The sequence below is a fragment of the Enoplosus armatus genome, chromosome 5 (genome assembly GCF_043641665.1).
Source record: "Enoplosus armatus isolate fEnoArm2 chromosome 5, fEnoArm2.hap1, whole genome shotgun sequence".
In the NCBI taxonomy this organism is placed as follows: domain Eukaryota; kingdom Metazoa; phylum Chordata; class Actinopteri; order Centrarchiformes; family Enoplosidae; genus Enoplosus; species Enoplosus armatus.
Genome location: NC_092184.1, coordinates 17,634,461 through 17,652,799, shown reverse-complemented (window position 1 = coordinate 17,652,799; position 18,339 = coordinate 17,634,461). Strand labels below are relative to the sequence as shown.

Below are 18,339 nucleotides of genomic sequence, written 5' to 3'. Positions count from 1 at the left end.
CCCTAAAATATAATTTACATTGTGCTGTTTCAATGGTTTTTGACAGTAAAGTAAACCTGTATGAGTTTGTGATGTCATCGGATAACAGTGGTCCAGCGATATTGAGTCATTTTATGTTTGAAACTACAACCAAATTCATTTCATTTGTAAGTGTCTTCACTTGACTGTCTTTGATAGGAAATGGAATTTCATGCAAACCTACTGCGGCCCTACTTTTAACAGTACATATACTATGTCACCATTGTCATTTGATTTTAAAACATCTGCCCCGTGTGAGGCTCGAACTCACGACCTTCAGATTATGAGACTGACGCGCTGCCTACTGCGCCAACGAGGCCTGAAAAAGTGCTTATGTGATTCATCAATTGCAATGTGGACTGACATGACTTTTACCAAAAGAGCGAAGGTTGAAGGACACACACGACTAAGAATATAGCTATAACAAAGAAATGACTGGCTAACTGAACTAACACCAGCTACAGTTAGTGGTTACTTTAAAAAAACACAAAGCTGTCAATCAGGAAACTCCGCTAATCATCGGGAGTTGAGGCAGAGCAGCTGAAGGACATCTTCATGCACCAGAGGAGTTTAGTTAGTGGTGAATGTGTGCGCATGGATGAGTGTGAGGTATGGTGTCAGAGATTTATGTTGGATAGCGTTAAACAAACAAAGATGAACAGGAGTGACACTTTGTCAGTAACAGCTGTATGTCTTTCGTAGACTGTTTGGAACAGTGGTCAGAATCAGAAAGACTTTATTGATCCCAGGGGAGAAATTACACATCCAGTGATATTGAGTCATTTTATGTTTGAAACTAAAATTACTCAATGTTTGAAACTACAACCAAAACTAGTTTACTAAGATTAGTTTACAAAAGAAGCCCTCACTTGACTGTCAATATAGTTGTATGTTTTTGATAGATTGATTGGAAATGGATTTTCATGCAAACCGACTGGCACTCTACTTTCAACAGCATATACACCATGTCACTCCCCCCATTGTGATATATTATCACCAGATTTTAAAACATCTGCCCCGTGTGAGGCTTGAACTCACGACCTTCAGATTATGAGACTGACGCGCTGCCTACTGCGCCAACGAGGCCAGAAATGTGTTGTGTGTCATTCATAGGAGTTGTCACAGGCCACAGCATACGTGGACTAATGTGACTCGCTCTGGCAAGAGTGATGCTAAACTAAGAGCAGCTGTAAGACAATCACAGATGCACAACCTATAATGAAGCAACCATTGATCTTAACAATCTTAACACGAAACTTTGTTCCAAACATTTTGGAACTTCTCATCTATGTTAGCTTAACAGTGGACTGTTCACGGTCACACTCAAGGTAGGCTCGCATAGACCTCTGTCCACACTGTGGAGACAGGTCTGGCTCAACCCATTGTCGTTCTGGGATAGGGGTAAAAAAATGCTCTGGATTGTTTGTTTTTCTTTAAACCAATCACAATCGTCTTGGGAAGCACTAAGCTCTGGATGCAGCGACAGTGCCCTTGTAAAATAGTGAAGGGGTATGAAATAGTGACGGGGGAACATTTGCATGTGGGGAGGCGAGTAGGCCTCCGTAGATGTCGCGTGAGCTTTGAGATTGCACAGAGGCGTTTATATTCAACCGGCGATCCATTGCAGTATGGTACGGGCTCGGGCCCATGGCCTTTTCTCCCCATTAGTTTTCTTGGCATCCTCTGGGTCAAAGAGGCTGGCAAGGCCATCCCCCCTCCTCCTTAATTTAGGATCCATTCTGTATGGTTCTGTATTATTAGTTTCTAATTCTGTAATTATTAGATTAGTTTCTGGTACATTTTACGACAGTAAACTAAGAATGTCATTGATATGATATTATTGAGATTATTTCTGCATATGTACCCTGAACTCCATTGAAGCTGCGTAGTGTATCTCCTTTTCGTGTTTTGTGATTTGACTTAAAGAGCTGCCACGTGTGAGGCTTGAACTCACGACCTTCAGATCATTCAACTGAGATGCTGCCAACCCCACCAACAAAACCTAGTAAAGTAGAGATATAACCCTTACTATAGCTTATCTTGTTTTCTTAAAACAAAATCACCCATGTTTTTTGAAAATGATGGGCTGCAATTTTAGTGTAGTATTTTTCTCAACTCTCAAGTAGTTTCACAAATGTTGTTAAGAGGACATTCAAGAGCCCCAGAACGGAAAATGAGTGGTCGCAAAGAGAGACAGAGAGGGGACTTTGGTGAGCCACAGTACTCTGACTGCCTTGCTTCCTACTGATAGCAAAAGCTTTATTGACTGAATCTCATTGTCAGCTGTTGTGCAGCTGTTCCAGAGTACTAATAATAAGACTGACTCATTGAGGATGACTTTCCAGTTTTTGTGTATGCCTTGTGCATATCTGCATTTAGGTGTTTCCATCAGTTAATCTCTCCATAGTTGAAGTTGTGAATTATGAGTGCGCAACTGAGTTTGTGAGCATCATTCTATATGATTTTCTTAAAACTCTGCCCCGTGTGAGGCTCGAACTCACGACCTTCAGATTATGAGACTGACGCGCTGCCTACTGCGCCAACGAGGCTGTATAGAGGTGTACTACAGGAAGAGTTAAAGAATAACCATTCAGGATGACACGTCAACCCTTGTTTGTATGTCTGTATGTAGCTATCTGTTCTCCTGAGTTTGTTCTTTAAAAGTATGTGTCTGTGTTTCCATTGTCTCTTCTTGTTTGTCTGTGGGCAGCTACAATTGCTCCATCCTGATAAAGAGATAGTCCTCATACTCCTTGAATGCCAAGTGAACCCATTGACGAAGGTGTAGTGTGTATACAAGTGCGTGATGTGGGTGAGAGTGTGTGTCTGAATGAGAGGGAGAGGGAGACAGACAGATAAAAAAAAAAAAAAAAACAGGAGAGAAGACGTTTTTGTGTGTATGTGTATGTGTTTTTGGCTGTAAATCAGTATGCTAATGAGGCATGGTCTGTAATCCTCTTACAGCTAATCTCACTCAATCCCTCCAGTCCAGGCCTGGGCACTGCTCACGCACACAGGCATGCCTGGGTGAACACAACCGCACAACCGCACACACACGCACACACTTGTGCTCACTCACTGGCTTGCTCACTTTGCTTCTCAAAAATACAAACCCTCTTTCACATACACATAAAAACATTCCTTTCTCTTATCATTCTTAGGCTTATCAATAATCATACAGCCAAGAAGACACCCTTTTTTCGTTTAAATAATCAATCTATCCCATCAATTACAGTGATTTTAAGACAATAAGATATTAATAGAAAAACCTGAATGCCTTTGTGTGACTACTGTAAGTGTCTGCTCATTAATTCTTAGCCATTCAGCGTTTCCTCCACTAATCAGTGTTTGAACCATAGGGAGACTGTGGCACTGTCTTTTTCAAGGCCCCTCTTTGACCTGATTGTGTGTCATAAAAGCCATGGTGAACTTTGCTATTCACTGACAGAGGATGCGGGTCTGCTGCACGAATACTGATTACCTGCCCATGTCAAAAGGTAGTTGTGTATGTATTTGTGCACGCTCACGTTCTGTAAATGCTCCCCTTTTTGCAGTCAGACATCACAAGCCATGTGGTCAGATGACTGTTTTTCTTAGTGTTGCCATGGTGATGCAGCAAAAGGTCGCTCTGAGATGTTCTCTACCAAGACCTTGTGCGCATGCATGTATGTGTACTTGGCTGCAGCAGATTGCACTTGGCAGCAGACACCAAAAAAAGGTTCAGGCTGGGGCAGTTGTCTCAACCAGAAGAGACAGCACTGTGTGTGTGTACGTACGTATGCGTGTGTGTGTCTGAAAGAGATATTGGCTGATACATGTGTGAATAACGTCACAGCGGAATTTCTAACACAGCCACTCACACTGTATGTGCCTGTATCACTGCTTGTGTGTCACTATTAAATCATATCTGATTCGCAATTCAATATATTACAGCAGGATTAGAGCCTAATGCTCAGTGAGGAAACGCACACATGCAGACACACACACATTTACACAAAGAGCCTGGCTTCTTAACACCAGGGGGCTGACAAGGTATTCTTCTGCTATGTGTGGTGCATACTGCTGCATACCTAGCACTCAGTATGCATAGCACATCTCCTTTCTAATCTCTCTCACTCCGTCTCTCTCAGTGTATTCCTCTTATGCCCTCTTTACCTTTCTCCATCATCACCTCCCTTCTGCTCTGCCTCTTCTTCTACTTTTTTTTTCTTTTCCCTAACCTCCCTTCCCCATCATGACCCTTTGGGCACTGCCCCTTTGCTGCTACTTACATTTAGCATTTACCTCCACTTCTTTTTTCCTGCTTTCTTTTTTGCCTTCTCTTTGACCCCTCCTGGTGTACCCTCTCTGTGCCGTATATCCAATCACTTTGACTTTGACTGGCATATCAACTTTAAATGAAATGTTGCAACACACACATAATTATCTTCCTTTCTCCTTTTCCTCCTCTCTGCAGGTATGAAAGAGCTCTCCCCCCCACCTCTGAACCTGCGGCGTCTCTACACTGAGACATTGGAATGGGAGCCAGTGTTGATCATCATCTCTCCAGGGGCAGACCCGTCCCAGGAGCTTGCAGAACTAGCAGCTGAAACCGTGGGCAGGGACAACTATCATGAGGTAGAGAATAACAGGATTAAATGGGGAAAAAATTAGCAGATTAGCAACTGCAAGGGGACTCTTTCAACAGAATATCAAGATCAGATCTACAGAATAGTCTATTGTGCACCTAAATGGGGAAAATGAGAGTGATACAGCTTGTTGAATGTTGTATTGAAACACAGTTTTGAAGCACAGCTCTTGATAATGTTCTTCCAGTAAAGTTCATCAGTTGTAATACATTTCCAAACAGCCCTTGCAAGACACTCCTACACACCTGCTGTTATTCAATATGTGGTTAATACAGCTATGCAAGAACAATACTGGTATTATTTTTATCTTTTTGTAATTATTAACAAATCCCCCGAAGACACCAGAACCCACATAAAATTTATCTTAACAAGTGTTGTATGGGTTGTCAATGTCTGATATACGGTAGCCTATGCCCCCGTGCCATAGAACTCTACTCTCTTCAAAAAGCATCATTCATCACAGTTTGAAGGAACATGTTACAGTTTGGCTTATCCGTCAGTTGTGTGACTGTGACAAGACCTTTTGTATATAGATTAATATTGAATTTTTTCCAGTCAGCTCACAGTTTTAGAGCTCAAATTTATTTGACCATATAGCTAATATGTGTTTTATCCAAGAATATTCAGACAGTTAATGTACAATACTATAAGCTATATACATAAAAGTGAACCTATATATGGGGCACTTAAGATGTACACACTGCATTTCGCTCATACGGGTGCTGCATATAACATTACTATAAGCCATATACAGTTACATATTAATATAAATCAGATTAGTTTTGAGTTACTGGCCTCTATGTGGGAACTCTATTGATAGAAATCACAATGGGAATCTCACTTTGAAAAGTATTTGATAGTTTCTTCCACTGAGGAGTGAGATGAATTAAAATATTGAATCAGATTATCTACCTCTAACTTCTGAGAAATTACAATGTAGAATCCAATTTTCCATCCCCCTGCCTCTGTTTCTCTCCCCCTCCTACCTCCCCAACTCTTTTTGTCTGTCTAGATCTCTATGGGTCAGGGACAGGCTGATGTGGCCTTAGCTACGCTCAGAGAATGTTCCCGAAATGGAGAATGGCTTTGCCTGAAAAACCTTCACCTTGTCACTACATGGCTACCCCTCCTTGAAAAAGTAGGTAATTTGTGTGTGTGTGAGTATTTGTGTGTAGTAAGACTTTTTGGTTGACAGGGGGTGGGGATAATATTCTGCTATGAGTAATTATTGGATAATAGTACCTGAGAAGGACCCTTTTTGATCAACTCAGGGAGAGACTCTGCTACCCCACAGAGATTCTGGATGTGTGAATGTGAATGTGTGTCTGTCCACAGTAGCATGGCATTAACTAGTATTGCATTAACTGTTGAAATGAAATTATACTGCAGCCACATTTGTGGAAAACCAGGTGTGCAGTAGGAGCCGTAGGTTGGGAGAAGGCAAATTACAAAACTAATACTTGAATTATAAGACTTCCAAAGTAAGTCAAAGAAAAGGATCCAATTAACAGTCCATTGGAAAAAGTCCAGTGGAATAAGTCCTGTAGGCTAAGCCCCGTGATACAAGCATTTCTTCACATCATCTCCAGCCCACAGTGCCAGGTGGGTAGAGTTTGGGTTAGGTGGAAAGGTCAGTGAAAACGGGGAGCCTGAAGGATGTTGTGTGCTTTAAGTGTCTGTGTAATTTCTTGTTTCACTCCACCTGTCAGTGTTTATCTATAATATTACAATAATAATATTAGAATATGTTATTATACAATTACACACACACACACACACACAGGAACACAAGAACACATTCTGCTGGCTGCCCAAATTTCCATATCTAAAATTACCTTCTGTCCTTTGCCTGTTCATACACATTCTGCTTTCTACCTGTCGGCCCACATTAGTCTCTGTGCTGTTGTGTGTGTGGCAGTATTTCTTACAATGTGTGTTTGTTTATTTGTCTGCCTTTCTATGTGTGTGCGTGTGTGTGTCTTTGGGCATACATGTGTGTTTGTATCGCATGTAGCAAGTGCATATCTGTGCGTGCCACCCATAGAGCTCATGTTTCTCGTCCTGTATGATTTTATTATTGTGTATGTGTGCTCATGTTACAGTTGGTGGGTTAATATGTGTCTTTCACTTTCTTTGTGTTTATTTGTCTCCACATGCTTTTCCTGCGGTTCTGTTTAGTACTGTATCACTGTAGCAGGTCATATCTCACTGGGAGGCACAGCTGTTGGCAATGATTGGCCTGTGTCTGTGTGTCCGCCCTCACCTGTGTGTGTGTGTGTGTGTGTGTGTGTGTGTGTGTGTGTGTGTGTGTGTGTGTGAGAGAGCGTGTATGTGTTTTTTGTGTGTGAGTGCATGTGTGTGCCCTGAGGTTAGCCAGAGATCCCTCCTGTCCAGAGTTGTCTGTGCCCCTGTAGTGACTTAAACCATAGCTTATTACAGCTCTCCTCTTCTACCTTTATCCTTCTCCGTTCTACTCTCCTCACCTCTCTCTTTTCACTCCTCCTAGTATTTCATTTTGCATTTTTTGTCCCTGTTTTTCTCCATTTGTTTCCACCTCTATGTCCCGGCTGTCTTCTCACTAGTTTTAACTCCCTTTCTGTCTGTCTGTCACTCTTTCTCTCACTGTTTCTTTGTCTTGCTCTTTGCCCAGCAGCCGATGAGGTCGGGGTCTCGGCAGTCGAGCTTGAAATGAAAAACTGATGCAACAAGGGGAACGAGAGAGAGGCAGGGAGCATAGGAAAGGAAGAATGAAGACACAGTGGATGTGAAAAAAGGGAAATAGGGAAAGATGAACTGAGCCTCAGCAGGCAGTTGGAAATTCTACCAAGAGAGGGCTTTGTTTTAGTATCCGCCTCTGTTTCTGTAGCTGTGTCCATCTGCTCACTCTTACTGTATCTCTCAATGTAGTTTCTAAGTTTTTCGGCTTCCTTTTGCTATCTGCCTCTCCAGTCCTTCCCTCCTTCACTAAACCAGATGGTCAGTTAGAGAGAGGAGAAAGGAGGGAAGAGAGGCAGAGAAGTAGAGAGCGGTCAGTGTTCATAATTGAAGTTGGCAGTGCAGATGTCCTCTCATCCCTGTCTACTTGTATTCTTCCACTTGCACTGTTTTCTGTCTCTCATTTTTCACATCACCCACTCCTAAATGTCTCTCTGTCTGCCAATGATAATAACGTTAAATAATGACATATATTTTCATGCTGAGTTTTGTATTACAATAAATAAATGAAATGCTGTCATTTGTTCCAGTCGAATTCTGGTTGACAACACATCAGACAGACACACACACACACACACATTGAGAGACAGGAGTTTTCTTCAAGGGATGTCAGTTTCTGTGTTCTTTGATTTTCTGTGATCATGTGTTCTTCCATGAGAATGAATTAGGTTCCAAATGATGCAGAAACACATTGATTACAGTTGTCAATGTGTGTGTGTGTGTGTGTGTGTGTGTGTGTGTGCTTGTGCTTATGTGCGAGTGCCCAATCAGATGACACAAGACCCTAAGGTGCCAGCATGCTATTTTTAACCGCAAGTCTTTGAGAAACATAGAAAGAGAGGGGGAAGGAATGTAAGAAGAGAAGTGAGAGAAAGAAATCTGGAAATTGAGATGAAGAGACAGCGATGGAGACAGTTAAAAGAAGAGATGCAGAAGGAAAGAGAGAGAGGACAATATATAGAAGTGAGGGGAATGGTTTGTCATTGTGGAGAATTTCTCACCGTGCAATGATTCTAATGGAGAAAGGACTACATGGAAAAAAAGAAGAGAGGAAAAGAGGAAATATGTTTTATTTGTTTAGTATATAGTATTTATTTTCCTATACACACAGGATACCCATGCAAAAGACTTAACAGCTGTCATTGGACAACACTGTATAAATAAAGGTTGAACTTTTGTTTTGAGTGGGGGTTTAGTTACATTTACACTTAAATTAAATTCAAATGAAGAGATTAAAAATGTGCTTTTAGTGAATCTATGGAAGTCAATGAATTGTTCCAAAATTGTGCAACAAAAATGTTCAGTGCAGTATAAAGTTATTACTCTACTCTTGTGTGAACTTCATGGTTAGCGCTTTTACTTCACAGTAGGAAAGTCCTGTGATTAAATCCTGTGTTGCGGATGTGCTAAGATATACTCCAGCCCTTTTCAACCCCAAATAAGATAAGCAGTTTAGAAAATTGATGGACCTGCATGATACAGTGTCTGGACAATATGTGCAATCAAACACTGAAGTCTTCTGTAATTGTCCCAACTAAGTTTCATGTTTTGAAATGCAGTATATTTCTGTGCGTCTTCGTACGTCTGTGTGGGTGGGGAGGCATGTGAAAATGAAGACCTCTGATACTACTGCACAAGTAGTCTGGTCTCATATTTCTCTCATATTCCTGTGGTGATCTCTTAATGTGTCTAATGTGTGTACTGTCCTTCCTCCACAGGAGCTAAATGTGCTACATCCCAAAGCAGGCTTCCGTCTCTGGCTGACAGCAGAGGTTCACCCCAGATTCCCTCCCATACTGCTGCAGTCCAGCCTGAAGATCACTTACGAGGTACTCACACACTTGCATTCACCACCACACACATACAACAAGAACATCATAATACTCATATCACACAACTTTGCATACAAACATGCACCCATGCATTTTTGCAGGCACACTATGGACAAATGCTCATTAATCTGTGTTTTGTTTTTACATACAGTGTTGAAACTTGTCCTTTAATTTCCCCAAATATCGACTGTTGGCCTCTCTGAATCTGTACAGAATGTGGTCATGTTTGTCTGAGCCCCAGTCTCACTGATGTGGTGTCGGCCATGGCTATGATTATGTGTGTGTCTTTTATCGTCTATATAATGGCTACATATGCAATGCAGCCACATATACTGTACATTTGTAAGGAGACGTAGAAGCCCTGCAGCTTGTGTGTTAGTGATGCGTGCTTTAGTGCTCAGTGTGTTTCTGATGGGAGTCATGCTCAAGGGGTTAGCTGCTTCAGCAGCCAAGCATGCTGCACAAACAGCCTCTCTCTCTCTCTGTCTGTCTTTCTTTTCTCTCTCTCAGACATAGTCACACTCAAACTTATTGACATACTGTATATGTAGGCACACACATCCTTAACATATCCCCAGCATTAACCAAGTTACTGTAATATATAGTTTCTGGACTGTAGGACAAGTAAGTGTCAAAGCAAAAATGCCACACCTCAGATTAACAGTATACATACAAACTGATACACAGAGATTGTTTTGTGTTTCTCAGTGTGATTGTATTAGGATTGTACAGAGATGATCTGCAAGACTGGTGCTGGGGCTGATCAATGCATTTTCCAATTGATCCATGTGAGATATGTAATCATACATGACATTGCATGCCACAACCACCACCACACACATACATACATACACACACACACACACACACACACGCACACACCATAACAGATCCTCCACAATGACTCTGATCTATAACCCACTTTTCACTCCTCTCTGCAGTTTAGTGTTGAAGCTTCAATAAGTAAATACGTCTAGTGCCTTGTTGGCACAGTTGTCAGTGCATTAGACTTAAAATGTGAACCAACAGCTCAAACCGCCTATTGAGCAAATATTACTAACTAATGTATTTCAAATGGAAATACACAGAAACAGAGTGCAGTAGTTTCATGTGAGAATAAAAAGTGATAAAAGGGGAAATTGAATTGTTAGTGTCTAAAAGAAGAGTTAAAATATTACTGTCTTAAGTGTGAATAAAAGCATAACCTGAACCTTCAGTAATGCACATGGGGAAACTGTTCTGCTGCAGCTGAAAAATTCAGTCTGACTGTGGATGTACAATGTAAAACACAACTTACAAATACGTTTAATCTACTGAAGTTGGTAGCATATGTAGTGATTTTGCCAATTTTGGCAAATTTAGCACATATGCATTACTGGCCGTGTATTATCAAAACCTCCAGATGGAGGTACCAAATGTTCTCCAAAGCTGATAATGTGTGAAGCTGACAATGTATGCTCATTGTTTCTATTATAAACAGAGCACGTTGTTGCCAGAGGAATCATCTCATGTACAGAGAACTGTTGAGAGACACAGTATGTGGTGACTCACATAAAAACCTTACCAACTAAAGTACAGTATAATCTACTATATATATATATATATATATATATATATATATATATAGGAATACAGCATTTATATACACATATATTCAGTATAATGGCTGTTTGTATAAAAGAGCACGAACAGCACGCTGTGGTCCTAATCCTCCCCATGGTAATCACTATTGGGTGTCCAACCCTGACCAAACAATGTTTATTCGTAGACTCTTGTTCTAATTCCCAGAGACACTGATGGTGGGCTACAAATGACTTAAACAACAGGTAGTCTTTTGCATGCAGAAAAAGTCCCTAGCCCTCTTACTATAATCTATTTTCTCTGCTCTCGCTTGTTCAGTGTCTCCGTGTTGTCAGACCAGTCCGGTTTGTAACAACAGTATTATGATTGAATTTTGTAGTGACAGAAAGGATTTTTACATGTGATCAAGTGTTTGCTGGTCCTGGGTACTGGCTTAAGCTAAAAACACAAAACAACACTAAACAGACTATGAAATGAAACAACATGACATGAATTGCTGTCACAGCCTCTTTTTGGTCTTGCCAGGCACACATATTTGATGAAGTGGATTTGGGAATCATACTCTTTGGGATGTCAGGATCAAACGTAAACCAAATTCTCCCAATTCAATTTCCCAGTCTCACAATAATATAAGCTGACATGCTGCTACAACATAGAGAGATGTTTTTTCCTTTCATATTTTAAAATGCTACCAACACACTGAAACTTTGGAATCTAGATCTGTAATAGCTTCCTGTCCAGGTAGTATCTCCTCCCCTTTGTTTTACATACAGTACATTCTGATATGATTTAATGAGAGAGCACCCGCTGTAGCCAAGGGAGTGGCCAGAAGGCGCCGTGGCTTAGTTGGTTAAAGTGCCTGTCTAGTAAACAGGAGATCCTGGGTTCAAATCCCAGCGGTGCCTTTTCCTAGTGCTGCCCATCATGTCCCAAATCAATGTTCTTTCTTCCCCTCTATCTGTCTTCATCTTGTCCCTTCCCTGTCTGTCTGTCTGTATGTCCTCCCATTCTTTCCCCTTTCCAGGCTCCTCCCGGGTTGAAGAAGAATCTGATGAGAACATATGAGTCCTGGACTCCAGAGCAGATCAGTAAAGGTGGCTCCTCTCTTCTCCTCCTGTGTAATTTTATGATGTCGGTTTGCTGTTGCTTCAAATGTTCTCTTGCTTTTATTCCACGCAATGATGTACAAACATTTTTAATAATGCTATTATGTAAATTAGTGGATTAGTGCTTTACTTTTTAAGGAATTCATATCTTACAGTACATCCTACATCTAAGGTAACAACCAGATACAGCTAATGAGCTGGCCCTGCGCTTAGAAATTGAATCACTGGTAGTGATATCAGTACATGATTATTAGCTCAGGCTATGAGTCCTATGAAAAAAGAAATCCCAGCAAGCTTTGAGGTTCTGGGACAGAAAATGAACAGCAACAAATGGGGCTACAACACAGCTTTCCAAAAAGTCTAAACCATCATAGCAGAATACAGCATGTTTGATTGTCCTCTCAGTCCTCTCTGTTGTATTTTGTTTGATGAATAATAAAAGATAACTGCCCTCAAGGTTTAAAACATTTTTTGGTTGTGATGTGTTGTTGATTGTTTGTGTGTAGGAGGCACCCTGGCCAGAGCCCAGTCTCTCTTCTGTCTGGCTTGGTTCCATGCTGTCTGCCAAGAAAGACGCAACTACATACCACAGGTAAAATACACAAACGCCCCCATATAGACCAGAGTGGTCACAGTTCTACAATTTCACCTCAGGACAATAACCTCAAACAACTGTAGCATTACAATGCCATTTAAAAGAGAAAAGAGCAAATGTTGTCACAGTCCTAGATGCAGAACTAAGACAATGACACACACAGACAAACTAACCAGCTCCTTTTCTTAAATTTTCCTGCCATCGAATTGAAGCATTTTTTTTTATCATTGCTATTGGCATTAGCAGCTGTCGCATGTAGATACCTAACTTTCACAGTGTGATAATGTGCTTTAATGCCCTTTGAAATCACAAGCTTTAAGTCGTTTTTACCTACTTACCCAAAGATGTCTCTACGCACACTGACGCATACAGTATATGACCTTATTTCCACACTAGTTTGCACAGGTACATAATTACCGAGAGTAATTCATATTCACAGCACACATCTATACACAACACAGCTATGCAAATGCAAGATTTATTTATTCCCTAGCTAGTTAATGACAAGTATAAAAACCACACACAGATTGATGTCCACAGGGAGGAAGTCACACTGACATAAAAAGTCATATTCTACACATGGACGCCCACAGAAAGGGTAAAAAAAAAAGAAATACTCCAGAGATCTGTTTTCTTTGTCCTTACTGACCAGCGTAGAAAGCAAATGTGTTTGCTCTTTGTGCTGTGCCTCTGGCAGAGTCTTTGTATGCGTGTGTGTGTGTGTGTGTGTGTGTGTGTGTGTGTGTGTGTGTGTGTGTGTGTGTGTGTGTGTGTGTGTGTGTGTGTGTGGCTATGTGTGTGTGTGTGTGTGTGTGTGTGGCTATGTATGTGTGTGTGCAACTTTGAATATTAGCCTTTGTTGTAAACTTGCTTGCTGGTCAACACGCACACAATATACACAACACGAAACACAATGTATAAAACAGCCCCCACATGATGATGACGCTTTGCTACTGCTTGTAGACCAAAGGGTTTGCAATTACCAGTCTGGACAGTGGAAGCGTGGGAAATACAATGCTATGATGTCATACACTTTCAAGGGATTTTAAAAAGATTTCATTGACCTGCTGCATGTGTGCAAGTGTAACTCAGCTTTAAGAGTCTCACAACAGCTCTGTATAAACCAAAATGGTGTGTTTCACCTGTGCCAGAATCAACTCACAATGTTTAGAAACTGAGTATTTCCTCATTTGAACTACAGCTCTGGTGATAAATCATCTGCATAACAAGATAGAGGGTGTAAGGAGTGACATAACTTGCATCCCTATAGAGAAAACCAGACTATTATTTTCTCACTTGAACCCCATGGCAGAGATGAATCAGCTAATAGATAACAAATCAAAAAACATTGAAGGAAATGATGCTGAAAAATAGCCAATAGTTATTAGGCTATTGGGACCCTTATGTCCAAAAGTAAAAAAATATAATGTGTACTTTTTGTTTCAAAATCTAAAAACGATTTAATTGCTGTTTTATGTTAATAAGGAAATTAATCAAGCTGAAGGCTGTGATTAACCGCATCACTAACATAATGAATCACTAAATAAATAGACTAGAGAAATTATTTCAAAATGCCCAATGATGCAGCCATTACCCATGAAAACAGATATCTCCTGCGCAGTGGGACATTGGGTGATTCTCTGTCTCCTCATCATCTACATGTCACATAGTTTTTTGTTAATTGTGCGAAGGTAAGAAAGTATGCAGGGTTTGAACTTCTCTCTCATGCTCTCTTTTTTTCATAGATGTATTTCTGTCACTTTTCATTTGTACATTCGAGTGCATAACAATGAATGGCTTTCAGGAAAAACTGTCCGAAACTGTCCGCTGTTATCCCCATATTTAAACGATTATCATGGCTCGCCTCTCTCTGTGAACAGGATTTTCACCCTGCCTTGGACTGTGACTGTGCAGAACAGCTATAAATGCTTTGACTGTCCAACATGGCTGGACAACATGTTGTACGAACTAGTTTGTTTTGAGCATAAGCCTGCAATCACTAATCGTCTTCCTATCTTGGTAAGTCAGGGCAGTATGCCTTGATATTATGTAGTGAGTAATAGAAGCATGTATTGGTGTGTTTAAATGTCTTCAACCAAAGTGGGTCTTTACATAACTGCTTTTTGATGTCTAGTGCTCATTTTGCAGTTAGGATGCACTCCAAAAACTTACCATATTTTTCAGGCAAACTTTGACATCTGTTAGCCACTGATTACTTGTGCTTTCAAAACCTAGCATAAAAAGATTCAGTGAAAATCAGTCTTGACTTTCTGTGTTCTAACTTATGGGAAGGAACACAATCAAGTCCACTTAATAAAGACTCTTGAGTCTGTGGCTTTTGCCTTTAAGTGCTGGTTTGCTTTTGATTGAGCAGCGTGAGTCCAAACTAATCAAATATGAAAATGCTGAGACAAAGCAGATGTGGTTGCACCTGTAATTACATGATACTTGCTGCAGTTTGCCATGTCATGCTTCCACTGGTCAGCATAAAAAATTGCTTTTACAGTTTGGTTGCATGTGGGCGTCTGGCAGAGTCTCAAGATGCGGTGGGACTCATTTGTCTCTGTGTGTATCGCAGTGATGCCTCGGAGTGGTCTGTCTAATCGAATAATACGACACGTCTGCAGTTACAGCAGAAAGGTATCTCTTTTTGTCTGCTAACCAGCACGCAATCAACACTCTCCCAGTGTACCCAAACACTAGGGAGAGCTGTAGCAAAGAACATGTTTTTGTAATTAAACTGCCACAAAGTTTGCACACTTGTCTCTCCTCTCTCTGTCTCTCCGATTCCCTCAGGCTTGGTCCCAATTCTCCCCCTTAACCATTTCCCTCATTGTAGAGTTGTTTGGGAAAAAAAGTATTGATTGCCCTGTAGGAGAATGTAAACCTAACATGCAGTATGCCCATGTCTTTTGAGTATCTTGGGGATCTGTCTCTCCGTTCCTCCTTCCTTAAATTCCCTCACTTTACTCTGCTTACTTGTTTTCTTCCATAATTTTCTTTTAACTGACCTCTCTCCTGGGCTACTGTCACCCTGCCTCTCTCTCTCTCTCTCTCTCTCTCTCTCTCTCTCTCTTCTCTCTCAATCACTGAATCTCTGGTAAGTGTTTTCATTTGCGATGGTAATGTTGTTCCTCATCCAAGAACATGATCGCCTAATTATTGAAACAGTCACAGCTCCTTTCGTCCACTCCGCCATCACTTACTCCCCTCTACTGTCCTCCCTCCTTTTCTCATTTATTCTCTCCCTGTTCTCATCCTTTCTGCATGCCTGTGCAGAAACCGCTTCATTTAAAAGACAGAGGAATAGACATTGAGAGAGAGAAAAAAGGGAGAGATGAAAACAGAGAGATGCAAGGTAGTGTACATCCTCAGAGAACATATAAAGCCTCTTTCACACAGTTGCCAGTAAATTACTGGGATAACCTTTCAGGCACTGCTAATGATTTTCACTATTCACACATGCAGCTATAGTCATGAACATTTCTGTCTCGCGCCTTTTCACACATGCTATGGCAATGCCGGAATAGATGCCAGGTCCTGTAGATGGCGGTAATGCAACACATATGGATGCCAACCACCATAAAACTCAACAGAAGAAGATGGGGGGCAAGGCCAGATGTAGGATGTACGGCGGAAGACCTCTCTTGTTATTTTCAAGAACATGGCGGGCGAGGAGCTGTTTTTGTCCAGTGCCAATGTTCTTGTAATGTATTTAATATTCAACAAATCACTAGCAAAAGCATTGGCAAATCAACCGTTGCAGATTCAAATACGTCATCAGTGGAGTCTGTGATTGTTTTGCTCGCTCCACGTGAAAGCGTCTTTCATCAGACGGACGTAATCCTTTATGTGCTTGTCCCTGCAATGCTTTCATTCACAACGCATTCACGCATGAGCCCATGCAGGAAATGTTCCTGAACATTTCAGGGATAGACTGCATGTGTGGAAGGGGCTTACGTGTTCATGTGTGTGTGAGTGTATGTGATCATAGCAGAACTCTGCAGCAGAATTAGGGTTTTTGATTGATGTGCACGGGAGAACAAGAAGAGTGGCCAATTATAACTGGTGAGCACACGACTAGGTAGCACACTTTCTGAATTGTAGAATAATTGAAAACATATAGACAAACAATCGAAAACCCATACATTTAATCATTCACTGAAGCCACTGCACATAAAACAAATACATGAGCATAATCTGCAATCTCACTCATACACATGTAAGTACATTTGTCAAATGCAGTAGAAACATGCCCCAACACAGTCTTGTGTACACTTTTACTGAACAAACAAAACGCACTTAATCATTCAGAATTACTGAACATGCCTACACAGTTTTCCTCCGCCCCTCACCTCATCCACCTACAGCATCAGTTGGCAGATTACAACTGCTGATTGAATAGCAGTGAAGTGCAACAAACACACACTCACAAACTGAGACCGCCCTCAATTATGTTTTAACACTTATGTTATTTTCTTCTGAGATGGTCAATGTTGTGATTCTGTGTGTGTGCGCTAAACTGTGTGTGTTCTTTTGTACATACGTGTTGTCTGATTGCAGCAGGCTTGTTTTTTTCCCCCCATGAAGCCTCAGTGCTAATGTCCCCACTCTCTCTGCTCAAAGGTGCAGCGTAGCATATCTTTGTATTGCTTGTGACCAGACGGTGGGATTGAGTAAAATCGAGAAAGTGAATAGTAGTCAAATAGCCTTCACTCAACAGCTACTGGAGATTTCCTCCTCAGCAAGTTATTGAGGCATTTTGTTTATCGGGGCTGTATTACAAAACCTTGGTTGATATATTGACTTACAAGACACTCTTTACAGATTAGCATTCAGCTATCGTTACCTTCTCAGGTTTGTGTATTCCATCTCTGGGGTAGAAAATATGGCAATCATGGTAATTAAAGCTACACTTACACACAGTTGTCAGAAGATTAAGAAGAAAAGGGAATACGTGTGAGGGATAACACTTTATTCCTTTAACAGGTTTTGAATGCCATCTGTGACTGTTTGGTTGACAAATTCTAGATTAACCCCTTAGTACTTCTTCTTTAGGTAGTAAAATAAATATATTGTCATTTTTGTACTTATCCTATTTCCTCTGTGCTTTATCCAGGGTTGGACTAAGTTCTATGAGTTTTCTTTGTCGGACCTCCGTGCTGGCTTTGAGATCATCGACAGGCTTTTTGAAGGTAGGAGGGCTGGTAACAAACATTACAATGCAGCGGAGAGCTCTGCTCTGCAGCACATATGGTAATGAGAACTGGAATCTGTGGGTTCTTTGATCAATTACCTCTTTAATTTACACTACCCCTGATAGAGTATGACCTGGGCGACTCAGCATTTGCATTTCTATGCCGTGTATATATGTGAGCACCTGCCCTTTGTTGTATCTCCCTGCCTTTCTGTATGTGTGTGTTAGTGTTCTTTTGTTCTGTGTGCACTCATTACACATGTTTGTGGCTCCCCCTGTGTGTCTTGGTATCCCCAAGGTGGTAAATCTTTCCAGTGGGAGTTTGTCCATGGCCTGTTGGAGGGTGCCATCTACGGTGGACGCATCGACAACCCCTCTGACCTCCGCATCTTACGCTCCTACCTGGAGCAGTTCTTCTCTGCACATCTCCTCTCGTCCTCCCTCTCAGCCGGACATAGAAAGAGCAGAGGAGGAACACGCTTCTTTCCACCTCAGATCAGCCTCCCAAACTCTTGCTCCATATTGGTACGTTGTCAGAATGACACAGTGGTGTAATACATACAGTTGGCAAGCACACATTTTAATACACAGTTGCAGGCATAGGTGCTGGGGCTCTGAAAGATGTTCAAGAAATGAGTTCTTGCTACACAGAAAAAAAGGAGCACTT

At 41.2% G+C, this 18,339-nt stretch overlaps 1 protein-coding gene and 4 non-coding genes across 5 annotated transcripts in view; 2 read left to right on the top strand and 3 right to left on the bottom strand.

The window, feature by feature from the left end:
* Positions 1 to 18,339, top strand: part of dync2h1 (dynein cytoplasmic 2 heavy chain 1) — a 102,157-nt gene that overhangs the window by 65,679 nt on the left and 18,139 nt on the right. The window contains exons 79-85 of the mRNA XM_070905187.1: positions 4,475 to 4,635; positions 5,659 to 5,784; positions 9,080 to 9,190; positions 11,799 to 11,868; positions 12,387 to 12,472; positions 17,595 to 17,670; positions 17,971 to 18,197. Of these exons, the coding sequence (XP_070761288.1) occupies positions 4,475 to 4,635; positions 5,659 to 5,784; positions 9,080 to 9,190; positions 11,799 to 11,868; positions 12,387 to 12,472; positions 17,595 to 17,670; positions 17,971 to 18,197 (857 nt within the window). The remainder of the gene's footprint in view (positions 1 to 4,474; positions 4,636 to 5,658; positions 5,785 to 9,079; positions 9,191 to 11,798; positions 11,869 to 12,386; positions 12,473 to 17,594; positions 17,671 to 17,970; positions 18,198 to 18,339) is intronic.
* On the bottom strand, positions 265 to 337 carry trnam-cau (transfer RNA methionine (anticodon CAU)). The gene has a single exon. It is a non-coding gene; the product is annotated as a tRNA-Met (tRNA).
* On the bottom strand, positions 1,032 to 1,104 carry trnam-cau (transfer RNA methionine (anticodon CAU)). Its single transcript has one exon. It is a non-coding gene; the product is annotated as a tRNA-Met (tRNA).
* On the bottom strand, positions 2,495 to 2,567 carry trnam-cau (transfer RNA methionine (anticodon CAU)). The gene has a single exon. It is a non-coding gene; the product is annotated as a tRNA-Met (tRNA).
* On the top strand, positions 11,606 to 11,679 carry trnat-agu (transfer RNA threonine (anticodon AGU)). The gene has a single exon. It is a non-coding gene; the product is annotated as a tRNA-Thr (tRNA).